A 25,286-nucleotide genomic window follows, 5' to 3' on the forward strand; every position below is an offset into this window, starting at 1 on the left:
CTTAACGGCCGAACCCCATATATCTACGTAAGCCTACTGTCCAAAACCCCCACGCCGCGGCTTTTTGAGCTGGTTCATTGGAGCCGCACGGACTAAACGAAGGAACACCATCGCCATCTTTAGGGTGGAATAGGAACTGAAAAGACAAAATCGTTAAAAATGTTGAAAAGCTGTTCCGACTTCGGGAATATTGGGGGGGGGGGGGGGATTTCTAGTCATTTTCAACCACAAAATAAAATATAAGGAGTGTAGCTAACATAACTCTATTGATTCAAGAAGAGCTTGTCTTGGAGAAGCTTCTGCAACCTTATAAAGCGCAAATCTCTCAGTAATACTGGCCTCCAATATTGAAATCTGTGCAAAAGACTACGTCAGTGAAGGAAGAAATTGTGATAACGTAGTCATCGTATAAGACATCAAATAAGAGGATGACGAAATTGTCTGCCCCGGGAGTCTAATCACAACTCCCTTGTTTCCATGATGAGGGATGCCTTGATGAGGGATAGTGAATTACGTCGTACACCGGAGCTGCATGCTCAGCGTACACTTTGTGATCTATTTTTAGAAGTTCCTGGGAATCCCCATTGGTACATGGTTTGGGTTGCTTTTACCTAGTGTAGGTACACCATCGTATTATTGACCAATCAAACTGCAGCTAGGTATTCAGTCCGAAGTAAAAAGGAGAACGTGTTTCATAAGAATATTCTGCTAATTAATCATTCAATTTCGCTAAAACCATCTTCTAAATTGTAGAAAAATGCCTAGGAGAGGAAGATCACCGTCACCGTCAGCGAGGTACAAATCGTAGGGTCCTTACTCGTTGTCTGATTAGAATGTAAGACTGACGAAATCTGTGGACGAGTGTGGTGGATCGTAGTTCGTCATGATATTGATATGCATGATGTAATGTACAGCCAAAATATTGAAAATGCCTACAGTTTTACAGGGTGTCTCAAAAGGCAGTTTTTCGAAACAAAAATACATGCCCGTTGCTGGCTTTGGTCTTGTGCCCTGTCTGTCTGTTCATGTATAATGTCAGTCGTGTCAGAGAGTCAGAGTGCACCTAGAATACCCATCGACATCCCGCATACCATAGGCCTTTTGACTTTTCAAATGAGACAAATCGGCACCGAAACAAATCAATTCATGCGCACACACTCGGATTCAGAACTCGTCAGAAAGCCTTGGCCCACTTCAGACGATGCCTAACGACACAGCGATCCTTCATTCAAGGTGAAATGCATGATTCAAGGTGAAATGCATGACTCATCTATTGTTGTACTAGGTATGCCCATGATCCATTCTAGATTAGGATGAATACAGGTAAACTATGCCTGGCTCTTCTGCAATCGAGAGACGAGTCAAAGTCCAAACAAATCATTTTGCAGCGTAGGCCTACACCATGGCCATTACAGATAAATGTAGCCACTGATGATGTCAAATCTCCATGGCCCGTGCTAACCAATCACATGGCGGAATCAGGGCGGTTGGCCTGGTGCCAGCTTGAAAAATATGTACTGAATCTCATTAAGCACTCACAAGTTGCGCATTTTTTTCAGGATGACACCTCCTCGGTCAAGGTTACCGGCTCCGGCACCACAGGCTGCCCCTGCCCATCCACCAGCAGCTCAGCCGAGATCCCCTGGTTTGTTCGGACAGATAGCTTCCACAGCAGCAGGAGTAGCTATTGTGAGTCCTAAACAATGTTTTGTTTGCAGTGTTCTTGGTACTGTAGAGTTAGGATGATGAAGTATTTTAAAAGTTGTTCTCCTTGTTCCTAATGTTTGGAGCACCTGTGACTGTGTAACTAACAGAAGCAAGGACGTTAACAGTTGGTTAGGTCGGGTGTGCAAAAAGTCAAACCGTTGTAGACAGACTGGATTGGAATGGTGCCATCCAATGATATTGGTGTCTCATATCCAATGATATTGGTGTCTCATGGATTTGAAACCCATTGAACTGTGACTGTAGTTTTAATCACAACTTGTACTAGACACATCGATGGGCATCCGACTTGTGATCAGAATGTTGAACTTACATTTCTCAAGGCTTGAGAGTGAATTTGACCAATGATGATAATCAGAGAGTTAGTTTGGCCTGTTGTCTCCTCTCTAATGTCTCTTTTCCTCTGTGTTTCAGGGCCACACAGTGGGGCATGCCATCACTGGCGGTTTGAGTGGTGGATCTAGTCCAGAACAGCAACAGCCTGCTCAACCAGCCTACCCTCAGCAGCCAGGCTCCCCCCAGCAACAAGATCAGTACAACCAAAACCCCTGTAATTATGAACTCCAGCAGTTCCTCAACTGTGCCCAAGGCCAGAGTGATATTTCCCTTTGCTTTGGATTCAATGAAGCTCTTAAACAATGCAAGCTATCTCATGGTAAGTGCGTTTGCATCATCCCAGAGTTTATGTTGATACATTGTACAGGTTTGAAAATAATTGACTTGGGAATAAAACGAATTTGTGGTTACAAACAGTCAAACACAAAGCCAAGCATGAAATTCTTAAAAAGTTTATTTTCTTATTAATGAACTGAGACCACTCCATCAAGACCTTTCTTCCGTGAACATTCTGAAGTGTGAACATTTTTGAACATGCTATTCTCAGTGGGAAATGCGCTACATACATGTAAAAGCTAATTTCAATCAGTTATCCATTCAAGACCTACATGATACCAAAAAATATGATCATGTTAAACTGCTGCCTTTCCAAAATTGCTTTTGTCTGGGTATAACCCCCTTGCTAGTGTGACAGGACTGTGAGTTCCTATCTAACAAAGTCCTAATGCAATAGGTTTTATCAGGATTAGACCAAACAGGAAGTCAAAGCAGTTGGAAGACACTGAGTCATTGGGGACTCTATTTCGAGAAGAACTACAAGTTCTTTTACACTGGGATCTTTTCTTTTCATGGTATCAGAAAGATAACATGTCTCAACCTTCTTTCTGCTGTCTTTCAGGGCTTCAATAACATCAGCATTATTAGGAAAACGTCTCGCATTCTAGGAGTATGTGCTACAGAATCTGAAAATGTTGTGACTATGATGACATGGTATCATTCTTACGGCAAATGGACATGACGGACAAAACATTCAAAAAACAATTTTAATGGATGTAATAAAAAAACAATTGCGAGTTTCGAATATCAGCAAGAATTCATTGAGTCTAGTCTTGATGAATTCTTGATATCAGTGATTGTCGGCCAATATGGTTTGCAGAGCCAATGGAGTATTGATGCCTTTTTATTGGATTCTGAACAGTGCTTTGTTGTTCATACATTGTTCATGTAGGATAGTTAGTGAAGATACGACAAACATAATCTGATCTTGAATTATTTCTTCTGGAAGGGAGGTCTTTTAAAATAACATAATTCTGATTGAGTCTATGAATTCTTTTAGGTTTCTTTGATCATGTTCATTTCTGGCGTGAATTTTGTTTCCTTTACGACGGCTTTCAACCTAATATCCATCACTTGATTTTAACTGAACAGATGATGAATAATGAATTCCATCTGTAATTTTTGTTATCTATTTGTGTGGCACGATTGTTTGTAATTATAGAATTCGAATTCAAATAGATAATGTTATTTGTAAATAAGTAAGTGAGTCTTGTTACTTCTTCTTCTTCTTTTGCGTTAATTTGCTCAGATTGTGAGCATTTTCTTATTGCGTGCAGATTGGATGGTTTCTTTAACTGATTTTGCCATTCGTTTTGGTCAGTTTTCGGTCCACGCACAATGTTCCCTCGATACATTGCAATTTTTCGGATTTAGTTTGTACCCCAGAGCAGCAGACATTTGGGATTTATTAATTTACACATTCAAAAGAGTTTATTTGGACCAACGAAGTTCCCGCCGTGAAATGGGCTTGCGACTCGTGTTGACATGGGGCAACTCAGTTATGTCTTGCGTATACAATGATCAAGGTGCGACTTCACCGTATAGATCGCTTTCTGACTAAATGTTGCCCAGTTTTCAGATTATTGATTGATTTTGTTCGGAATATATAGATGGCGACTGCATACTGACAAGTGCTAAGTGCAGTATTGATTGTTACTGTCTTCATTTTGCTGGAGCATTATTGTTAGGCCTTCAAACTAATTTTAAAAGTATGTGTAAAAATTGTTCATATAAGTTTTACTATGAGAATTGGAAATTGCAGTGTGTTAGATAGAATACCATACTTTGTCTGTTCCAAATCCAAACAACATTTGAAAACCTGCACGATGTACATGGTTTGGAGTGTTTTACCAACGGCCATGCTTTTCCCAGCATGCTTTGAATTGACCAGCTGTGAAGAGAACAATGCAGTGAACTAAGTTTTGTCAATAATGCTTTAAGGTGACAAAGAGCAACATGAGAGAAACAGGTAAGGTTCTGAAATAATTGGGAAAATGCTCTGTTGGAGTACAAAATTTGAGAATTCGGGGCGTCCAAAATTATTTGCTGGGACGGTTTATCTGTTAGAAAGTTTTGATTTAGTGCTACGGATGGATCATGAGTTAATTTGAAAAGATATCAAAATCTAGTGATATTGATTAGATTCACTCCGGCAAGGACAACTTCTTGGTTGATTGGTTAATCCTGTCTTCTAAATTTCTGTATTTAAATTGTCATTTGTGATCGACCGAATCGTCGAGATTGTTTAAACCCATGGGTAAAGTGTGACAGGGATTTAGTTTAGGACCTTTAATCAGCCTGGTAACCAAGTCATTGTTATATATATATGATTCAAAAGGACCTGTGTATATTATGATAATCTCGCTCTCTTTGGATTTTGGGAGTTAATCCTCCATTAGAATAGTTTATTTAGTGTAAGATTTGACTGACCATGGGCAAAAGCCTTGTTTTTGTATGAGTTCGTGTTGATTTGATTCATAGCATTTCACTCCTCGGGTAAAGTTGACTGATAAAATGACTAGTTTCTACCAAAGTATTCCTAGGACGTACCATCCTAAAACCACCACCTTTGATTTGTCCTCAGCTAAATCGGATACACAAAATGGCGGTGCTGGTGGGAAGTCGAGTAGCGGGAAACGTCGAAAAAGCAAAGACTCAGGGAAAAAGGACACTGGTGTCGTTCTAGTTGATTTTGAGGATGGAAATGTCACCTCGGTTCCAGAAAATGATACTCAAGACCTAAAGGAACTGAAATCTGATACTGACAGTCGTCCGGATACTGCTGCTTCCTCCTGTGGGAAGACACAGACATCCTCACACAGCCTTCTCAGGCCTGCGACTACTCCATACGCGTCGAGAATACGCCCAGGTGAAAATCTGTCAACCTTCAGCCGTCCTGCTAGTAGCACTAGTAATGGAGTGCCTTTTCGACCCCTGAGCTCTCGCAGTCACAGCAGAGCAAGTTCAGCAACTGCTAGTAGAAGGGTAAGTGGGATTTATTTTCTTAAAAAAGCCTGTAAAGCGACCTCATGCTATTTTGAAAGACCTCAAAAGTGTGAAAAATGTTAAAATTGCCCAAAAAATTATCAGCCATTAAATAGTATTCCAAATTTCTAATCACCAAAGTTGATGTTTAAAAAAAAAATCTTTTATTCAGCTTCATTTGGTTTCGAATCTGCAATTCTAGCTTTCTACACTTACTAAAAAAGCACAAGACAAAGTAATTTTCAAATTCAAATTGTCCGTCATCTTGTTTTGACAGGTACATTGTATAATATCATAGTATTGTCATACCTTCCTTTAAAAATGATTAGAGAAAATTGTTATGTGGTTCATTGTACTGAAGTACCATTATCTCCATTCTATAAAAAAGTTATATTACAATTTCTTCTTGTTTAGAACTTGAAAGTATGGTTGCCATAATTCATTTATTTCGGTTGGGGGGGGGGGGGTCAATGCGAAATATATATATAGTGTGTAAAGAAAATAATTGTTTGCTCTTCCGTGCCAAAAACTGATATAACACCAGTATTTTAAAATGCTATCTTATTTTCATCTACTGTACTATTACATATCACCCTAGCTACAGTATACACCGAAGGATTAAAGTATTTGATAAAGGTAAACCAGTGTGCATGGTTAATGGAGATAACATGTCATGATTTACAATACTTTCTCAACTAAGTATGACAAATACTACCAGGGTGTATGTCATACTTTTATGAGAGGAACCATACATATACAGTAGAACCTCTCTATTAAGGACACCCTCGGGACTGATCAGTGCTGTCCTTAATAGAGAGGTGTCCTGATTAGAGAGGTCAAATCGAATGGAAACAACCAATTTGGGACGTAGACTAGTGTCCTTAATAGAGAGGTGTCCGCTAAGTGAGGTTCCACTGTATTCCAGTGCATTATGTTTTTTGAATATGGTGTGCTATTATTCGGCACCCGTGTGGTGGGCCTACTGTATCATAGGGCCTAGTTATCATGGGCAGAAGTTTGATTGGAAAGATTTTGCTGATTATGAATGGTTGTTGGACAGTAAATTATCAAGGGAATGTCTCTTTGAATATAGCTGTAGTTAAAGGAATGATTTCTTATTAAATGTCAAGCAACACCGATATGGTTTATGAAATGAACTATGCATAACATGTCCCTAAATGTTTTTGCACACTTTCAGATGGACTCTCTATAGGTCAGGTGCAGCTGTGAAAATCATCATTTATAGTTGGGACCCAGCATTATCAAAAAAACCCATTGTAACCAGAGCACCCTGGGTAAGATTCTGGCACCCCTGGTGGTGGTCAGACAAACTCTTTCAAGACACTTTTTGTTCTGGTATAAGTATCCCTTTGATAATACAAGACATGAAGATTGCAAGCTGCAGTAATTGAAAGGAAACATGGCCAAATTTCAACAATACAACTGGAAGACTTCAGTCAACTTGAAAAAGGGAAAGTTGGCATGAAAAGGCTTATGATTTATAACTAAATGTGTCATCGCCCAAATAATGCAGTATATACTACCTCTCATTGATACTGGCTGACAGTGATTTATGCAACTGGTAAGTTCTTGTGTCTATGATATTAGGCAGTTAGGGGGGTATTCTTCAGGGGTTGAGCCAAATGTAAAGAATAGGTCAGCGATATTTGGCTACGGACAATGTAATGGCTGTCATGTCTGCATGAATACAATTTGAATTTGTAGTCATGAGCGCCTGTATGTTTATACTTGTGCCTTGAAGATTTGAGGTAAACTTTCACTTGGTCGAGTTGGATGTTCTATACCTCAAGAGCAAACCTTCCAGATAAGTGATTATTTATACACAGTCTAAGTGTTCTTTCATTCTCATGGTGACAGTATTTGCTCGGGGAGAGATAGTCCGTTTTGACTTCTGGTGCACTTTCGTTAGAACAAGAGGGGAGATGTGCAGCACTCCGATAGTAGTTTCACGAATTCCTGAAGTTACCAACAAGGCTCATGTCATCTTCTTGATGGTGATGTTCCTTTAATTTGATGTTCTCTGTCTTTCAAAAAGTTATATTCGGGAAATTTGATCTAGACCCTCAACATTTTGACGTTGCTCAGCTTTAAGATAACGTGTGTGTGAAGGCTACAGATGGAATACCTGTTGAAGTTCAGAATGGGAAATGTCGGATGGTGTCTTGTCACATTGTGGAGTTAAAAAAGGTTGCTGTGAGTCTATATAAGGAAAAAAACTACATCTACTTATTGCTTAGGGAAGTACATTGCAGACTGTGCAATCTATTGCTTATTCCTCAATAGCCTGAAACATTTATTGAGATAAGCATGGAATCTCCAACGAGAACAAAGAAATTCATGAAAAGAGACAATGGAAATTCGCGTCCTCAATCTCGGCGGAAAACACCTTCTCTTTCCCCTGTTCATGAAGACGTTGCCTCTCCGAAGGGCATTCGCTCTCGAAGTCCAAAAACTGAAAGTGCAAATGCCTCCCGAGGGAAAAATGGTAATATGGTGTCACGATATGGCGTTAATACGCCAGGTCGTCACCTTCGGAGGAGAGAACGCTATATCAAGCGGTCTTACACTCAAGACAGTTTTTTTCTGCTGACGCCCTCCACCAAGCCAGTCAGGGCCGAGCCAGTCAAAGTCCAGCCTATCAAGGTAAATTAAGGGCCGATAAACTCTCCGTTTATGGTGGAAAATGTGTGTTTCATGAAGATAATTACAAGAAACAACTCTTGTCTTACAGTTCAGTCCAAAAGTAACACCATCATACACAAACATCATCCTCTGAACATGCCATTCAACAGTGACATGGTCTTCCATCTCGTGCATTCGGTCGCTAATGTGCCAAGAGTAAAAACCAATATATTCTTGGAATAATAGAACTGTATCAAAATAGAAAATAAATTCAGTCATTGTCAATGTCTCAAAAAAAAGAAAACCAAGCTTATATCAGACACGTTAGATTTTATCGGATTGAACATAAAATCCAAGACCAGTTGGCTGCTCCGATCAGTGTAGTACTGAATTTAAATGTTTACATTTAGTCTGTCTGGTGTTGGTAAGCCCTTCTGCTGTTCAAAGAACTCCAGGTCACCATGTTTGCTGTGGAAATTGTAGGCCTGTGGTCTTGAGATCATATTTTTCAAGCATAATTAACATAGGCCTGCCAGTTTAAAAACGGTGCATTATGCAAAAACGTGCTTCTCGGCTGAACATTAGTTTGAATTATGTCTCAAGGTTTATTTAGCTTGTGCTTGCTCATTATTTCATTATTTTGTTTGCATTTTGCAAGTTGAACAATATTTTCCCACTGTTGCTTTGACAGGACAGAAAACTTCCAAGGCATTCAACAAATCGGGCTTGAAAAAGATTGACACATTCTTTCTCCGTTCTTCAGTATTACCCATCTCGATCTTCAAGCTTGCAGCCTAGAGAAGTTCCAGCAGTCAACAAAACTTATTTTTCCAATTCCCTCCTTGTGGCCATCTTTAGCCAGCAGAGAATTTAATGTGATCCGGCAGTTTGTCCGTTATGGGGAAAACACCCCTATACTGATGTTGACCCTTTGGTTCATTAAGTTCATATTATTAGGGTAGCTTTGGCACTGTTTGAGCAGTGCTTAGATAATTTCCCATCATCATGCTGTGTAGAAGGGAATGGGTTAAATAATCAGAGCTGTGCAGTTACAATGTGTTTTTATAAATACTGCAACAACACTCTGGTGAATTGATGTGGCAATATAGGATGATTGACTGTCATCTATACCTTTGTCATGAAACCCATCCCAAGTGGTATCGATTGATATTGGAATATTTGGTACAGTTAATCATATAGCAATATTGCTGGGTCCTTAACTATTGGTGAATTGATGCTGGCAATATAGGATGATTGACTGTCATCTATACCTTTGTCATGAAACCCATCCCAAGTGGTATCGATTGATATTGGAATATTTGTTACAGTTAATCATATAGCAATATTGCTGGGTCCTTAACTATTGTCATAGTGAGCGGATGACTAGATTTGATTTGATGTAACAATCAATGTCGCAAAGATATAATGTGTTACGGTGATTTTTCCACAAGTCCATTTGTACAGTATGGTACCCAGTCATATTTCTCACATGATGTAATTGAAATAACCTGGTACGTCCGCCCAGGCTCTGTCGAGAAAGCTTTTTATCATCAACATGTTATTACCTGCATTTGAATGGATGTCAGAATGGGCGATATTGATTCACTAGTGCAGAAAATCATTAGAGACATGTCGTAGGAAATCGAGTCAAACACATTTCGAAATGTTTGGCTTGAATACGGATAGTCAACACTTGTGGGGACATTTTTAATGCCTATGGTTAATGAGACGAAGATAAGCGTAATTGTATTCATTGGTTAGGTATAAATGTACTAGTATCCATTGGGGTATAAAATGATGATAAATTTGTGTGGGGGAATTAAAAGTATATGTGTGCATAGAAAATAGCGGAAATTATCTCGTAATAACCAGGAGCAAGATAGATCTACAGGGCCTATAGTATAAAATCAGATGCGATTGATTAGGTTTTAAAGTCCTAAACCACAAGCAGCTATAAGGCTAATGCAAATTGAAGTAAAATATAGATCACAATTTCATTCAACATCAAAATGGTTAAAGCATTGTCTCCAATTTGAAAAGTGTTTGATGGGTGCTATGGTCAGTTGAATTTGTAAAACGTTTTCCACTCATCTTCAAAATTATCATGACTCGACTTATCTTCATGGTTCCTTTCATACCGGCATGCTCTATTGACTTTGAAAATATCAATAGATTAGGCCTAGTATTTGAAAAGTATATTAACCCTGTGTTCAATGTAGACATGTTTGTAGTGCATGCTTTTCTGATTTCATTAACTAGCACTTCCAACCAAAAAGCAGTTAAAATAACTTTAAAGTTGTGACTTGCAAGACCATTTCCATGTTTCACCTCACTGTCATTCTCGGGATCAGTCGCGACATCTTAACCTCCCTAATGTATACTTTTCTACAGCCAGGCTAATTGGGCAAGACCTGCTGTATTGGCAGTTACAATTTACAGTTTAATACAGTTTGGTCTTTGGGTTTAGATGCGGGGTTTGATATATCTATGCATTTCATTATAATAAAACCTGCAGGAAAATAGATAAGGTCTACTCATTATTTTTTCAAAATATCAGTAATTATATAAATAAGCCTAATGGTAAGAAGTATATGCGTGTATTGATCTTTTGAAGCTCTGGCCTAAAGCATTTCTGAATATCAAAGGTTCAACTCTGAACCAAAGCTTTATCAAAGCTTTATCAAAGAAAACCCATTATGGTGTGACCATGTTCTGCATGGGATTAGCAGTGGCTCCATCTACCTGATCAGTGCCCAATCAAACCAATTTATATTTGGATATATCAAAACGGCGAAATCGTGTCATTTATGATAGAGCATGCCGCGAAATAATCCCTATTGATTGAATCAGTGCATTCATAAAATGTTATGAAATTTTTATGAGAACATGAGATCGGTGAACCAATATACAGTGGAGCCTCTCTTAGCAGACACCTCTCTATTAAGGACAACCTCTCTATTAGAAAACTAGTTTTTTCCCTAAGTAGTTGTTTTTATTAATTTTGACCTCTCTAATCAGGACACCTCTCTATAAAGGTATCACTTGTCAGTCCCGAGGGTGTCCTTTATAGAGGGGTTCTATACTGTATTACTATTGGCATTAATTTTAATGAACTGTCTTTGTTTGTGTAGTCTTAGCAATAATATGTGAGGTGAGAGTTTGATTAAGATATTATCGTTAATGCTTTATTCTTTGAAGTATTGAATTGTCAAGATGACTGAGCCATTAAAGACTCCTCTGTAAATTGTAGCTAGAATCTTTCGAAATACAATTATAAAGATTAATCAAAACCGACCAAATTTCTGTGCCCATTATGAATGTACTGTTCTTTCTTACATAGGTGTTTCAATTTGAAAGTATTCAAATTAACATGTCTTTAATTCAGTTGGTAACACAAAACCAACAAGAAAAATGATATTTACCTTATTATATGAGTAAAGGCTTTGGAAATTGGCCAGATTGATATTTGCTCAAGATATCATTCCATTTTAACAGGGAAACAAAGGCTCGGTCAAGTTAAGAAGTATCTATTTCGTGTTCTATGCATAATCCTTTTCACGACTAGGCCTTAATCAAACATAGGCATACTGATTTGCGCAAGTTAGCTCATTTGCTGTGAACACATATTATTAGATTTGACCAATGGCTTTTCCCTCGCCCGCGGGTCATGCAAGTCGTTGTTACATCTCCATACGTGAGGTAGGTCTGAATAATATGATTAAATCTATGCTTGGAGACATTGTATATTAGTGTTGTTATTCGTGATAAAGTGGAACATGACATTTGGATCTATCTCATGGAGTTTTTGATTCGTCTTTCCGTATTTGAAGTTTTATGGTTCAACTATGGCATCGTATCGGAAATACACTGCCATGATACGATATTTAAAGACTCCAGTAAGTTAAGATATTTCACTTGGTGAGAACCTATAGGCATTGAGACCCTTTTGTAAGAGAGCATTCTATATCCAATCCTTTTCTAAATGGACGGCTGTAGTGATATATCAATCTATTGTGCTTTGTGCAGCACTGCTAAAAAAAAAGTCATGAAGTGAAGCCTAAAGATTCACCCTGGTAAACATTGTATAAGTCATGTTTTTTTTTCAGCAGGCAGCTGTCTATCATACAGTTGTCTATCCTAAACACAGTTTTGTTCTCGACAACAACTCATGACCACTGATGATATGGGGTACTTTTAAGGTGTGTGACATATCTATTCTTGGGCATCTTTTCAGACTGTCAGCCGAGCTGGTCGAAAGACGCCAAGTAATTTACAAAATGATTATCTCGGGGAGAGCAGCGCAGATGAGTCGGACGATAATAGAAAAGACACAGCAACAGATTTCTTTGATTATGGTGTTGACATCTCGACAGATGATAAAGCTTGGGATACAGACTTGGAAGCGGAAGGTGAGGTCATCTTTTGTTCTCCTGGGACCAAATTTAAACGTTAAGGTCATGTAAGTGTGACCTTCTTTTCAGGTAAAGTAGGTCAATCTACTTTTTAGGTAAAAGAGGTCAATCTACTTTTCAGGTATAAAGTAGGTTAACCTACTTTTCAGGTAAAGTAGGTCAGCGTACTTTTCAAGGTGAAGTACGTCGACATGGTCAAGGTACATGGACAGAGGTTATGTGTAGGCAGGAATAATTCTGGCCTGCGGTGAGCACTGTGCATGCCTCTAGGCTGAATGTCATTTGGCTTAATACACATGTTCAGTATCAATATTTGACGAACTATTTTAAACAGAAACCTCTTTTCAATATGAATTATCAACCATAAAAGCACAATATTTGCGAAAAAGACTTAATGGAGCAAATGTTGTTTCTTCAACATAACACTTTGGTGTTAGAAGAAGTTGACCTTTGCATATAGCTCAAATAAAATGGTTTCAATTCTGATCAGCCAGTGACTGGCAATATCCTTTTAAAGTTTCACCTGGATTGTGAATATGTTGGTCAAACTGTTGTAGCCATGCAATAAATAATAATGAAGGTATATTGAGAAAAACACTGAAACAGTACAGGTGAAGTCTCAGCTAGGAGGGCACCTCAGTGAATGGGAAATAGATACATTAACCTATGATTGTTACTCCTAAGGCCAGGAGACATCGGTCTTCATTGTGAGTTTAAGCTCCAAGACTGCTCGGAGGCACTTGGGGCTTTCTCATAAATTCTGATCCCAGCCCTGGCTTATGGGACGGTCTTATTTTGCCAATCTTTATTGAGACAGGGACTTGTTGTTGAAATGTTTTGTTGTCACAAACCTGAGTGTTATTTCCCTTTTGGCAAAACATTATAGTCATGCATTTTGTATGAGATATTTGTTGGACACTTTCTTCTGTCTTGCTCGTAGGCCTTTGGTTGTTTAGTCAACCCAAATCCTTGTGATTTCGACAAATATCCAATATTGGCGTGATCCCACCATGACAATGAATGGATAACAGTGACAGTGCTGGGGATTAATACAATATGTCTTCATTGTGCCTAGTGATTGGATGTCTGGAACATGACTGTCTGTCTTTCGGAGAATTTGTCACGTTTTCTCTCCTCTATCAACTTTTCCAATTAGACTTGTCAAAAAAATATATATTAAAGTCGGTCATGTTTGAATGGTGTGCACGATTGAATTGGGATTATTGTATTTCGTTAATAGGATTTATTTCAGACAGGCAAAATATCACAACTGTGAAGAAGAAGGTTAAAAATGTTGTTTGATGTAAGGAAAGATGAGGTCTATATACTTCTGCACATATGGATTCTGAGATATAAAGTGGATACAACCTCAGATATTAGGATGTAATCATGCCTAGACTTTGTAAGATATAAGTGGTTTTGACAGTTAAAATTCTGTCAAAGTACGGCACTAACACTCAAGCCTTTGAAGAACTCTTTTCAAAAAGTACCATATTGATTTCTGCTTCATGCTTGTTTATCATTTCTTGACAGGATCCTCAGATCTATCTGACTATTACACTGATTTGCACTTTGGTGCTAATTTGTCATAATTAGTGGTTGGTTGTTGCCATGGCAATTGGTGGTGCAACTCTGCAAAGCTTTTTTGCCTCGCCCTGCAATGACCAGGAATCTTGAATTGCATTGAAATAGTTTCGTTCAAGGGTCCACTCAGGAGTGTGATACGTACTGCAGAAAGTCGGATTACCAAATTTGCAATATATTGGGCCACACTTTTGTTTAGATTGATGTTGGTCATTGTACTTTGTTGCTTATTTGTGATGGGAGTATCTGACTTAACGTGAGTAGCATCAGTGCCACAAGCTGTACTTTTCATTAGGAATTTGATGATTTTTCACACCAATTCACTTACCCGTTGTCATCTGTGCCAGCGTTATACTTAGAGACATAGTGTGAAAAACCCAGAGCCTGAGAAAACTTGCAAAGGGGATTGCATAGAATGTCACCAATCAGTGTGACAAACCTGTGAGGGTGTGTACAGTTCTAGTGTTGGAGACCTCTAGGTGACAGAAAAAGGCTGTTAGTCATCAAGGGAATAACATCAAATCTGCATACCATCTCTGTTTCCATTCAGTATAGGAGTTTAGGTTTGTCAATTACAAGGGAAGGCAGTAATTGATAGTTGCTGAGATTGCCAAATGGCTGATGCAACATCAACATGTTCTCAGGCTGAGACTTCCAAAGTAGTGTCTTTTCCAGACTTAAAATCTGGACGATCCTCGAGGTCTGCTCCAGACACAGTCAGAACATCCGGATATTTACCGTCATGTCCCAAAACAGACACCAGACGAATGTCTTGTGCCCCTACGGTCGGTGGTCTCAAGAAAAAGGTCGGTCGTCTAAGCATTGATGTGGAATCTTTAAAACATACTGATTCACACCACAAATCACTGTTAACTGGATTATCGGGGAAACAAGTCGGAGGATTTCTTGTGCGGACGCCTCGCAAGTCAAAAGAGCACCAAAATCTCGTCTCTCAGTTGTGTATTTCTGGATACGATGGTACTCGCGAGTTGTCTCCAAGTAATCTTCCTGTTATTGATCCTGAGGATTATGTCAGTGATGATGATTTGAATGTGCAACAAGCCAGGGAAGAATTGATGAATCAAGGCAGTCCTCTCTCGGAGATGTACGGGTCGATATTTGAAATGAGATATGGAGAATGTGAAGGTAGTGTACATTTTCTGTGGACAGGGCTGGCAGAGATGCCGAAGCTCCACTCAGTTGCTAATAACTTGATGGGATTTTCTAGAATTTTTTCAGAACTTCTCCATTTCAGAGATAAAGAAATGTCACAAGGAATATTTGGAAGAATTGTTTGTCTTATCAACCATAATGTTTTCATCTTTGCAGACACAAAAGAAGCATATGACCACACCGGGAAGACGACTTACATTGAAGCATGTAAAAAGATTGGAGTCATACCAGTATCTTATTTTCTCAGGAACATGCACAATCCAAAACTTATAATGAAACATCACGGCCTTGGTCCACAAGGGGTTAAACCAATATGCATTTCAATGGTGGTAAGTTGAGTACTTTCACAATAACATCTTCGTGGACCTTTGTGGATGTAATTCCATTTGTGTGACATTTCCTCCCTCAGATGACTCACATATGCATCAAATGTTCACCCGAGCATAAATTTTTCATGAGGATTTATTGGGTAAAGAAAAAAAAGCTGAAAACATTCTGTTCGATAAATTTTTTCTCAACCTTGTGAGATGTCAGCATCTTCAGAAAAAAACACAGTTGGCGCATTGCTATTTTCCCTTTTGATTAATTTCAGAGCAATACGCATGTGGTCAAATTAAGTTTAGCAGACAACTGGCTCGGTCCACAAGGAGGTCAACATGTTAGTGAGATGCTCAAAGAAAACTGCTTTATTCAAGAAATGGTGTGTACAGATATTCAGTATTATTTATGTGACGAACTAAAAAGATCTCCTTGAATGGTGAAGTGCTGGAGTTTTCCCGGTAGAGAAAAAGGACAGCTATTCCCAAGAGCACATCCAACTGAAATTGCAGGGTTCTACTTGTGCGTAAATGGAATTCTTGCAACTTAACTTTTCATGAAGATATTTGCTTAATACACTGATTGACTTGAATTATCACGGAGTGCAACTCTTTAAAACTTCTCTTTTATTACAATTTACCAGACATTGCTCAGTTTATGACCTGCCACAGGAGCCTGGCTGTGCATGTTTCTTGAATACATCTCACCCACATGATTCCTCATTGTTCTCAAGTCTGACTGCATTGTCTTTCCAGGATTTATCTGACAACAGGGTAGGCCAGCTGTTTGCCGAAACGCTCGTGGATTTGTTGTCGGTCAACATCACGATGACAAAGTTAGTCTTATCTGGTAAGGAGACGGTAGCTCTATGGTTGATTGCCCTAATGTGCTGACATGTGCTTTTAAAGGGACTCTTTCCGCAGCAGCTGGGTAGGCAAGAAAAAGTAACACCAAGTTGCCAATAGGGTGTGCTATAAGCAGGAGGTAGGTGGTCAAATTGGTAGGTTTCGGTGACAAGTATGCACAGATAGAGGTTTGGGGGTTGTTTTTGATTCATCTATCAGTTGCGATAACTAAGGAAAGAATGTCTATAAAAAAGACAATTTTGTCTATTCCAGGTAATGAATTAGATGATAAGGCAGCCATATACCTTGCAGAGGCGATTATGGTGAGTGCATCATCATTATGTTGACAGTTCCTTTTATTTTAACTCCCCATGAAAAAAAAGGACACAAACAGTCATAACACTGCAGAATATGGATTCCCCACGGTAGCTGTCCTACTTGCTTTCTGGGTGACAGCCAATTTATCAACATCATAACCGCAGATATGAAAAATCAACACTCACTAATGGAAGAATTAGAGTAGCTGAAACGTGTAGCACTATTTTCACAATTGCCAGAAAGTGCCGCACACCTTTGTAGGTAGGCTATTATCAGTCCACTAAAATAGATTTCTGTTTTAGGTAACGAACCGCCTTGAAGATCTCGTGATCAGCCATAACAAATTTGGAGAAAAAGCTGGCATTGTGCTTGGGCCAGCCATAGCAGAAAACATGACCATCAAAAGTTTAGATCTCAGCTGGAATCACATACGACGGAAAGGAGCTGTGGCTATTGCTCAGGGAATTAAGGTGAGCACGATTATGAACCAATCATTTTGGGTTTCGTGAATGCTTGGGCAAGTCACTTCACCTCATTTGCCTCATCTCTCATCCTTTGAATAGCCACTATTCCTCTGTAAGAGTGCTGCAGTTGACGGGGTGGAGCAACTTCACAATTCCTTAGCATGCAAAAGACCAGACCCAACCTTCTCGGGCAGAGCTGCTGAAAGATCTAGATCACAATGTCATAACAATAAGTGAAAAAGGGTAAGGGCCACCCCCTGTTCGAAGTTCTTGTTGCTAGTGAATTCATAAAGATGAAGGCTTAACATGAATATACTGCCAGCCAGTGTCTTATTCAAATGTAAATTCTTATTTCAGCACAATATGTTTTTGAAGACGGTAAATTTGTCTTGGAATGGTTTTGGATTAGATGGTGCTATAGCTATTGGAGATGCTCTGAAGGCCAACAGTGTCTTAGATGAGCTCGACATCAGGTAAGTGTATCAGGAGTACATGTATCTTAAGTCAAGTGATAGCTGAAAGACTGGTGTGTAATCTGTGAATTTGAAGAGTAAATTCTCTGGTGGGGGCATGAGCTGTGAGTGATTTATACCAGTATAAAGATGCATCGATAACATGTTTAAGAGATACTGAGGACATACAAAAAAAATCAGTGTGCATTGACAACTTAATCATTGAGATGCGTTTGCTATGTTTGGGTTTATTTTTCAGCAACAATCGTATAACTGCTGAAGGTGCTGTGATAATAGGAAAAGGGCTAGCAGTGAATGAAAATCTCAAGGTTCTAAAGGTGAGGGTCTACCTCTATCAGTTCTCTCGGACAGGTGTCATTGCTCATGCCTTAGTAAGTGTGTACAGTCCCAGTTAACAAATTCAGAATTCTCAAAAGGTGTGACATGCAATTTTTGGACCATAGTCTCACCTGATCTCTCTACTTATGATGAGTAGAGTCTCAAATTTCAATTCTTAGAAATAACCCCCTGCATTACTTCCGAAGAAACGGTTCCGGGTTCTCAACCAGGATCTAATCTCACCCTTTTGCGTGATGGTCAGTGGTTTTACTGATGCGGTTAATGCAGCTGTCTTGATTGTTTTCTCTTGTTCAAGTTTTTAATAATATTTTCTTAACATGTTCTTCCAGATGGGCAAGAATCCTATGCAGACAGCGGGGTGTTATGGCATCCTTGCAGCGCTTCTGAAAAATCCGAACAGTGTGATGAAACGCCTGGACTTCTCTGTGAGTTATTTTCTATGCGTTAGGAAATATCAGTTTCATCAATTCTATCTTGAGATTTGTGGACAGTATTAAACTTTCGGTAGATTGAGCTCATAGGGGGTGGAAGATAGGGACTGTAGCAAACGTATTTTAAGGACAAAAGACGTAAGTCTCTATCGGGGATGGGATGAATATATTTGCCTGGGTCTTTTTGTCTTTTTCTGCAAACAAGGCTTCACCCATTACCAAGAGCAGATGAACCAGTAGTTTCGATTTTGATTTGATTTATTCCACTTCAGGATATCCTGGTCAACAAAGATTTTAGAGAAATGGCCCAACAAGTGAAAGAGCAACTTCCGGACTTAAACATCCACACAGGTGGCGACAGCCTGCCCACGCGACCGAAAGCACGAATCCATCCCATGCTCAAACTGAGAAACTACATCGCGAAGCACGACCTGAAACTCATCGACGTGTTCAATAAGTGGGATACGGATAAGAGCATGAGTGTGACATACGAGGAGTTTGTCGCGGGCGTGGAGGTTTGTAGGCATTGTCTTATCAGCATGGTTGTTATGTTACATCGGCTCCACACTTATTACTGCTTGACGCACATGACTGCATGAGTACCTGTCCAGTTCCATTTTGTTTCATTGGTGGCACTTTTAACGGATATTTTTCGAACGTAAAACAATAGTGGGTTTTTTGTCTGTGTTTCTTTCCACGTCTCGGAATATTTTTTTGGAAAAACTGCCCCAAAGAAAAGTTAGTCATGCTCAATTACTGACAAATCGTCGAAGCCTTGAAAAATTTAAGATTGCATTTCTGATAAATTTGCTGAAATTCAAATTTTTAGTTATAGTATGCAACATAGCTTTTAATGGTGTGTTGTTGTCTAATGTCTTTCTTGAGCGTCATATGGCATAAATTTCATTGCTATGCTGTGTTTCTATGCTGATTTGTATAAGCTTTCTGTATCAATTTAGCGCTTCACTCCCATTTCTAGTAAATGATGGTGGTATCTTTGATGCATGTACATTGTAGTTTTATTCTGTTGCTAAACTCCTAAATAGCTTCTCCAGTATATTTTTTATTTCTTACCAATATTTCAGGCTGATCTCTATTTGTATGCTTTGGTTGTTTTAGTGAGTCTTACCTTAGGTGGCTTATTGTTTCTGTCTGCGGTTTGCTTCATATTTAAGGGCTTGTTAACTGTGGTAGTAGTTTCCTCTTCGCATTTGAGAATAGGTTTTTCCACATGAAAGGTATTTAGTGGTTTTGTAGTTGTGTTTGTTGAGACTTACTGGCCGACTTCAGAAGCTGGATAGACTTCATTCAAAACCTTTTCATGTTAAATGTCGCCCGTCTTTGTGCTGCATGGGACTTGTCCAAATCCCCCTCCACAAACTACTGATGAGGTGTATCGTGTTGATCAGTAACTTCATGGACTTGATTGAAGACACTATACCTTGGTCAACTCGCCTTCCCACTTGAAACTCCCTCTTCATTGGAAGGTCATTCCTGCCTCTCTCCAGACCATTTTTTCTTGAGGGGTCACTTCCCCACGAGTTTTTGTCCGGTCAGTCAAATGGGTTACTTTTATGGATACGGCTTCAGGTCATTGTTTGTATATGGACGCAGTATTTGAAAATGTGGACCACTGTATGTACTACACAACCTATCTGTAGGTGTATGGCCATGATGAGACTCTTTCAAGTTGTAGCACAAGTTACAAAGTGCAAAATTTCCTGTAAAGTCCTGATGTATAAAATGCCTAACACTGCCTTGTCCATAAACAGAGCTTTCAGGGTACGTGAGCTACCACTGAGGAAGAAAATTTGACTTGAGCAATAACCAAGATATATGCAATTGTGTAAAGGTAGCTAGAACTTAACACTGAGCCTAAATGCCATGTTGTCTTAATGCTGATTGAGCATGACCTCCCCTGGGTTTTTGGAGATAATGAGAGACAAGGTTTCAGGGAACTTGTATCCCTTCATTTAGGGAATTAACATCAAGCTGGTGGTCCTTGTCTTATTAAGACCACTGGCAAAGACCAAAAATGTAGACCGAAACCCGTGGTGCGAGCTAAAGGTTTTGGACATATTTTGAGGTCTACCTAAGCGGTCTTGATAAGACAACCTGAGGACCAGCAGAGTGGTTTTGATTTCTATTCTAAAGGGGCTCGTAGTGAACATTTTTCATCAAATATAAACCCAGCGGTCCCTGGTTGCGACACTATGGACTGCTCCGATCAAACAGAGGCTTCACTTATTTTCCATTACAAACATCATGTGACCAAGGCCTTTGAGAAGTTCCATTGCAAAGTTAGCTTGAAAGACTTTCATCTTGTCCAACCTGCATGCTGTGAGTCAATGTCTATTCCTTCAACTTGCACAAAGCACTCATATGTGTTCAACATTCACTGTTTATTATGTTTTATTATGGTGGGATACTGGTTGAGATTTTAAAGTGGTAGCCATGGTTTTATATATATTTGGATATTATTAGGAATTGGTTCAGATATTTATCGGGGGCAGTTCCACTAACTCGCTTCATGAAGAGCTGTACATATTGCAGACTACTACCAGTTAATGAATTCGCTATGTCAACTTCCCTCTTACACATACTTGTAGTGATCCTGCTAACCATGCTATCCATGAAAACAGTGTGATTAGAAATGGCGCTATGTCATAAGGGCACCAGAAATGATGAGGCAGTATGACTCTATTCAGTCATGAATCGGACTGAAGCAACAATAGCTCGTAGAGAGAGAATACAGTTGATCTTCGTACTGATACCCTAGTAAGATATCTGCACATTATTACCACTAAAGTTAAATGTTTTCTTTGCTAACCTGGTTGAACCATTCCAGGAGCTAGGTTTGAAGTTAGAAGAGGAGGAAATAAATACATTGATACATGAGTTAGACAAAGATGGTGACGGAGAAATAAACTACAGGTACGGTATGACATTTACGTCAGTTTTGTTGCAGCTTCGAGTAAAGGTCAATGTTGGAGTCCTGTCTTTGCTGATTAGGTTTAGCGTTGATATGTTTTCAGAACCAGAATAATTGTTTTAAGCGATTACAACATTTTTCACTCAACCCATTTCAATATTCATCAAGTGAAGAGAGTGATGTAATGCTGCAAGTGAAGTCCTTGCAATATTGAACTAGGCTAGGTATCACCGGCCAGGTGACTAATTCAGTCCAGTAAATTGAGACCAAAAGGGTATAGTTTTAGAATTGCAGATCTAGTTCTTATGGCTGCATTTGAATTGACATTCTTGATTTGATTGTTTGATACTATATCTGCTTCCTTAAGTGCACTGCAGACCAAAAAATTTATTGCAGCAATATGCGATAACAGCAATAAAAAGATCATTGCAGTCTGTGAGCAAAACCTGTCATAAATGGGTTTGATATTTTTAACATTTTGCTGTGATGACGGATTCTTCTGGCAGGCACCTGCAATGACCCCACAGACTAGCGATAATTATCATATGATACAAATATCACGCTGCAAAAAAATCACAGGTCTGCAGTGAACTTAATAGATGCTACATGCTGCATGTCTTGTAGAATTCTTGTAATATATAGACTAGTAGGAACCATCACATTCAAAAAGGTGGACAACAAAGTGTTTGTGATTTTTCTTACTGCTTAACTAACTGCATGCTATATAGTTCACTAACTACTGTTCAGCTCACCTCAAGTTAGAATAAAAGGGTATTTCAGTAAAATGGTCCCTGCAAAAATATGCCAGTGTCAATTCAAACTTGAGTTGAAATGAATTTTAGCCTAATCTAGATTTTGCCGTTTCAGCGAGATGGTGATTGGTCATGCAGAGTTTGCTGACAAAGAGCAGAAAGTGCACCGCACAATCTCTCAATTCAAACGGCCGTCACATCTGCAAGCATTCTGACCGCATTAATCTACAACTTCGCTAATAATCTTGCATGCTGTAGGATTGCACTGGTGAAGGAAAGTAACGACACAATGAGAACTAACTATGGTCTGCTGAAATAAAGGACGATAAGATATTTATATCAAGCCACCCATCTTTTAAAAAGTGAAATTAAGCCACTCATCCTTTAATACTCAAATAAAGGATGATGAGATCATCATCACATGACATTCATTCTTTGATTTCTGAAATATTTATCTTAAACTTTGGAAAATGATGAAAATGAATAACACTCCCTGTACATCCTCTGAGCCCTCCCCTCTTATTTCCAATGTTTGTTTTTCAAATGAATCGAATTACAAATGTAATTTTGTTTAAAACATTGAGTTTAATCAAATAAAACCTCCTACTTCCTAATTGATCAACCATCCTTGAAGTTATACTTCCTTGCATGGCAATTAACCAAAGTGGCATGTTGTCCGTGCAAATTTACCAAAGAAATAACAAAAACCATGGCAACTATTTTAATTCCAAAACTTTCTGTTTATGATATAGTTTCCTCTATTACATGTGGAATTCGGAGGATTCGGAGGAAATTGAACTATGGACTGGGATGCCTGTGTTTCTCACCTTGGGATGAGCACTTAACCATTCATTTTGATCAGGAATACATTGGTAGGAGGTTAACAGGTTTTTGAAGGATATTTGTGAATTAACAGCTTTTTGTAAAACTAAGAATGAATGCAAAGAGAAAGTACGGCATGAGATTGTCTATTTTGCAAAAATAGCAACTAGCAGAACTTTGACTTCTCTTGAAAGGATCATTGCCTGGCCATGACTGAAAATGTCCTGCAGAAATAACTCTTGCTTTTGCCAGTCTCACCTTTTGTACAACCACATGTAGCGACCTTATTTGATTCGCTTATGCGAGTTCTGTAGGCTATAGACTGTTGAAATGTATAGTTACCAACATTAACATTGTAGATACTATGTGCCTTCCATCTTAGTGATAGTGCTGTTTGCAGTGCAGACTCTGTGCATGATTTAGCTGTATCATAGCTGTTCAGAATGTCTTTCAGCCTGAGGTACTGTAAACTCTATTCCGCTAGAATACAGTGGTGCAGTTTTAATTATCCATTTCTTAAATTTGATATAAACAAAAACTTAAATCCATCTGGTTTTTTGCTATAGACTTTCTAAACTGGGGGCACATGACATTTTTTGATAGGATCGGGGTCATGCAATGGGATTTCGAGCTAACGCTTCATAAGTGTTTTTTTCAGACGGCGTCAGAGTCGTTTATAAAACCCTGTTATAAGCGTTATAAGGTTTACAGTCTGCATGGTACGTAGTCCTTGTGTAGCATTCTTGAGAACTGTGGCTTGTAATACTGAGCTTTATAGAGATTTGCTATGACCATAATGGTAACGCTGCAAATTTGTTTCTGAAATTTTCAGTGAGTTGGTCGCCGGAGAAACTGACTTTACTGAAAAGGAAAGGAAGATGAAGAGTATTATATCTGGCTTCAAACTTGCTGTTATAGAAGCTAAAGCTTGAAGGGACGTCTGCGGTGGATCAATCCAGATGGGGAATATATAGAATATTACTCTATAAAGTACAATTGTGTTGTATTTTAAAATGAAACTATGTGTCCTCAAGCTACTCAGCTGCTGTGAGAGAACTTTCTTTGAGTGACATCAATATTGTTACAATTTCATGACTATGTGCTAATTAGATGTTCTGTATCTCTCTTTTTAGAAGATTTTTTGAGAAGAAGAATGCTGAGTTATCTCTCAGTTAGAGCATCTCGGGTATGGTTTATGTCAACAAGGCTCTAAATTAGCGATTTAAACTTCAAAAAGTCCTAAGTTCGGGCCTTGATTTCTGCAGAGTTTGTCTCTTTTGCATGCAGAGCTGTCTCCTCTTTCCATTTGTGCATTTCCACTCCCAAAATTTCAACCCATGATAGGCATGAAAGAACTGTTTCATTCCAAAGGAAAGACTATGTGCACCCATTTAAAACATTATTGATGTCTGAGAGGTAAAATGCATCTGAACATTCAACTGTTGTTGGAAAGTAAATTGTGACTGAGAAAATTTCATTGAAATACATGTATAAACAAATATACGATAGATTTCTAAAAGTTAGCCAAACAACTTTTATGTAACCACCTTGTCCTTCATCATGTGTTGAGACAACTCAAAGTAATATCAACTTTGAATAAACATGACCATTTGTTTGTTGCTCGAAAACCAGTCTGTCCATGTGCTGTCCTAGAGGCCTCTCAATAGTTATGCAAAACATGCTTTTCGTCTTGCTTCGAAACTCTCTGCACGTTTGCATATGAAATGAATTCACAATCTGTCCTTACAAAATGTAGATTCAGAAGACTTTTTCTGTGTGTTTAGCGATAGCAAATACCTACAGTGACACCAGATTGTACTATCATTGCACTCTCCAAGTCTGCATGTAGACTTTTGTACAATACAGAGGTTGCGCAATGTCCCGACTCCCCTTCCGTGTTTGACATCAGCTGTTGAAATGAGTTTTTCCATTCCCATAGGTGAACTCGGTCATGGAAACGTTTTGACAGCCTTGAAGTCGTTGGCAGTGAGACACTTTTTCCAGAGCATGCCTTCTTGGTGATGGGGATCTTTGCATGGCATGACATTGAAAACAGAGAGGGGCCAGCTCAGTCCAGATGGTCTTCTTAGCATGATGGAAAGATAGAGAGTTGTACATAGATTATGTTATTATTTATTGTACATTATGTAAAGAATATGAGTAAAACATTTGTACCAGTTTGCCTAGACTAGACACTAGTCAACAGTTGATAATAAAAGACACATGATGAAAATATTTCTTTTGTTTTGATTAGTGGCAATATTTGATTGCAAACCATCATTCTCATGACTCGTCCTTAGGTCATAAGACCGATACGTCCTAAAATATATACTGTGTAGACGTATTTAGCCAGTTGAATGGCACCTGTACAAAAGGCCTGTATTACACGCAATAGGCC

General features: G+C 38.8%; 2 protein-coding genes across 7 annotated transcripts; both read left to right on the top strand.

Annotated features, from left to right (window-relative positions):
• Window positions 1-656: 656 nt before the first annotated feature.
• LOC135482849 (coiled-coil-helix-coiled-coil-helix domain-containing protein 2-like) lies at window positions 657-3,596 on the top strand. 2 transcript variants are annotated; one of them, XM_064763293.1, is made up of 4 exons: window positions 657-795; window positions 1,560-1,689; window positions 2,140-2,380; window positions 2,960-3,596. In XM_064763293.1, the coding sequence occupies exons 1-4, from the start codon at window positions 758-760 to the stop codon at window positions 2,968-2,970; spliced, it is 420 nt and encodes a 139-aa protein (XP_064619363.1). In that variant the 5' UTR covers window positions 657-757; the 3' UTR covers window positions 2,971-3,596. The 2 variants fall into 2 exon arrangements, with proteins under 2 accessions (XP_064619363.1, XP_064619364.1); XM_064763294.1 differs by lacking the exon at window positions 657-795 and adding an exon at window positions 1,133-1,233.
• A 674-nt stretch (window positions 3,597-4,270) lies between these two features.
• On the top strand, window positions 4,271-25,115 carry LOC135482848 (leucine-rich repeat-containing protein 74B-like). 5 transcript variants are annotated; one of them, XM_064763287.1, is made up of 14 exons: window positions 4,271-4,366; window positions 4,982-5,382; window positions 12,260-12,434; window positions 15,351-15,523; window positions 15,787-15,894; window positions 16,268-16,361; window positions 16,631-16,680; window positions 16,978-17,145; window positions 17,497-17,612; window positions 17,851-17,929; window positions 18,281-18,376; window positions 18,655-18,897; window positions 21,231-21,316; window positions 23,721-25,115. In XM_064763287.1, the coding sequence occupies exons 1-14, from the start codon at window positions 4,354-4,356 to the stop codon at window positions 23,818-23,820; spliced, it is 1,902 nt and encodes a 633-aa protein (XP_064619357.1). In that variant the 5' UTR covers window positions 4,271-4,353; the 3' UTR covers window positions 23,821-25,115. The 5 variants fall into 5 exon arrangements, with proteins under 5 accessions (XP_064619357.1, XP_064619359.1, XP_064619361.1 ...); XM_064763289.1 differs by having other exon boundaries at window positions 24,022-25,115; XM_064763291.1 differs by lacking the exons at window positions 4,271-4,366; window positions 4,982-5,382 and adding an exon at window positions 7,157-8,046.
• Window positions 25,116-25,286: the final 171 nt, after the last annotated feature.

Source organism: Lineus longissimus, chromosome 2 (genome assembly GCF_910592395.1).
Source record: "Lineus longissimus chromosome 2, tnLinLong1.2, whole genome shotgun sequence".
NCBI classification, from domain to species: domain Eukaryota; kingdom Metazoa; phylum Nemertea; class Pilidiophora; order Heteronemertea; family Lineidae; genus Lineus; species Lineus longissimus.

Coding starts and splice junctions, on each gene's coding strand:
- LOC135482849 (XM_064763293.1), top strand. CDS start 758: ATGCCTAGGAGAGGAAGATCACCGTCACCGTCAGCGAG. Junction 796..1,559: donor TCACCGTCACCGTCAGCGAG/GTACAAATCGTA, acceptor CATTTTTTTCAG/GATGACACCTCCTCGGTCAA. Junction 1,690..2,139: donor CAGCAGCAGGAGTAGCTATT/GTGAGTCCTAAA, acceptor TCTGTGTTTCAG/GGCCACACAGTGGGGCATGC.
- LOC135482848 (XM_064763287.1), top strand. Junction 15,524..15,786: donor CAATATGCATTTCAATGGTG/GTAAGTTGAGTA, acceptor GATTAATTTCAG/AGCAATACGCATGTGGTCAA. Junction 16,362..16,630: donor GACAAAGTTAGTCTTATCTG/GTAAGGAGACGG, acceptor TGTCTATTCCAG/GTAATGAATTAGATGATAAG.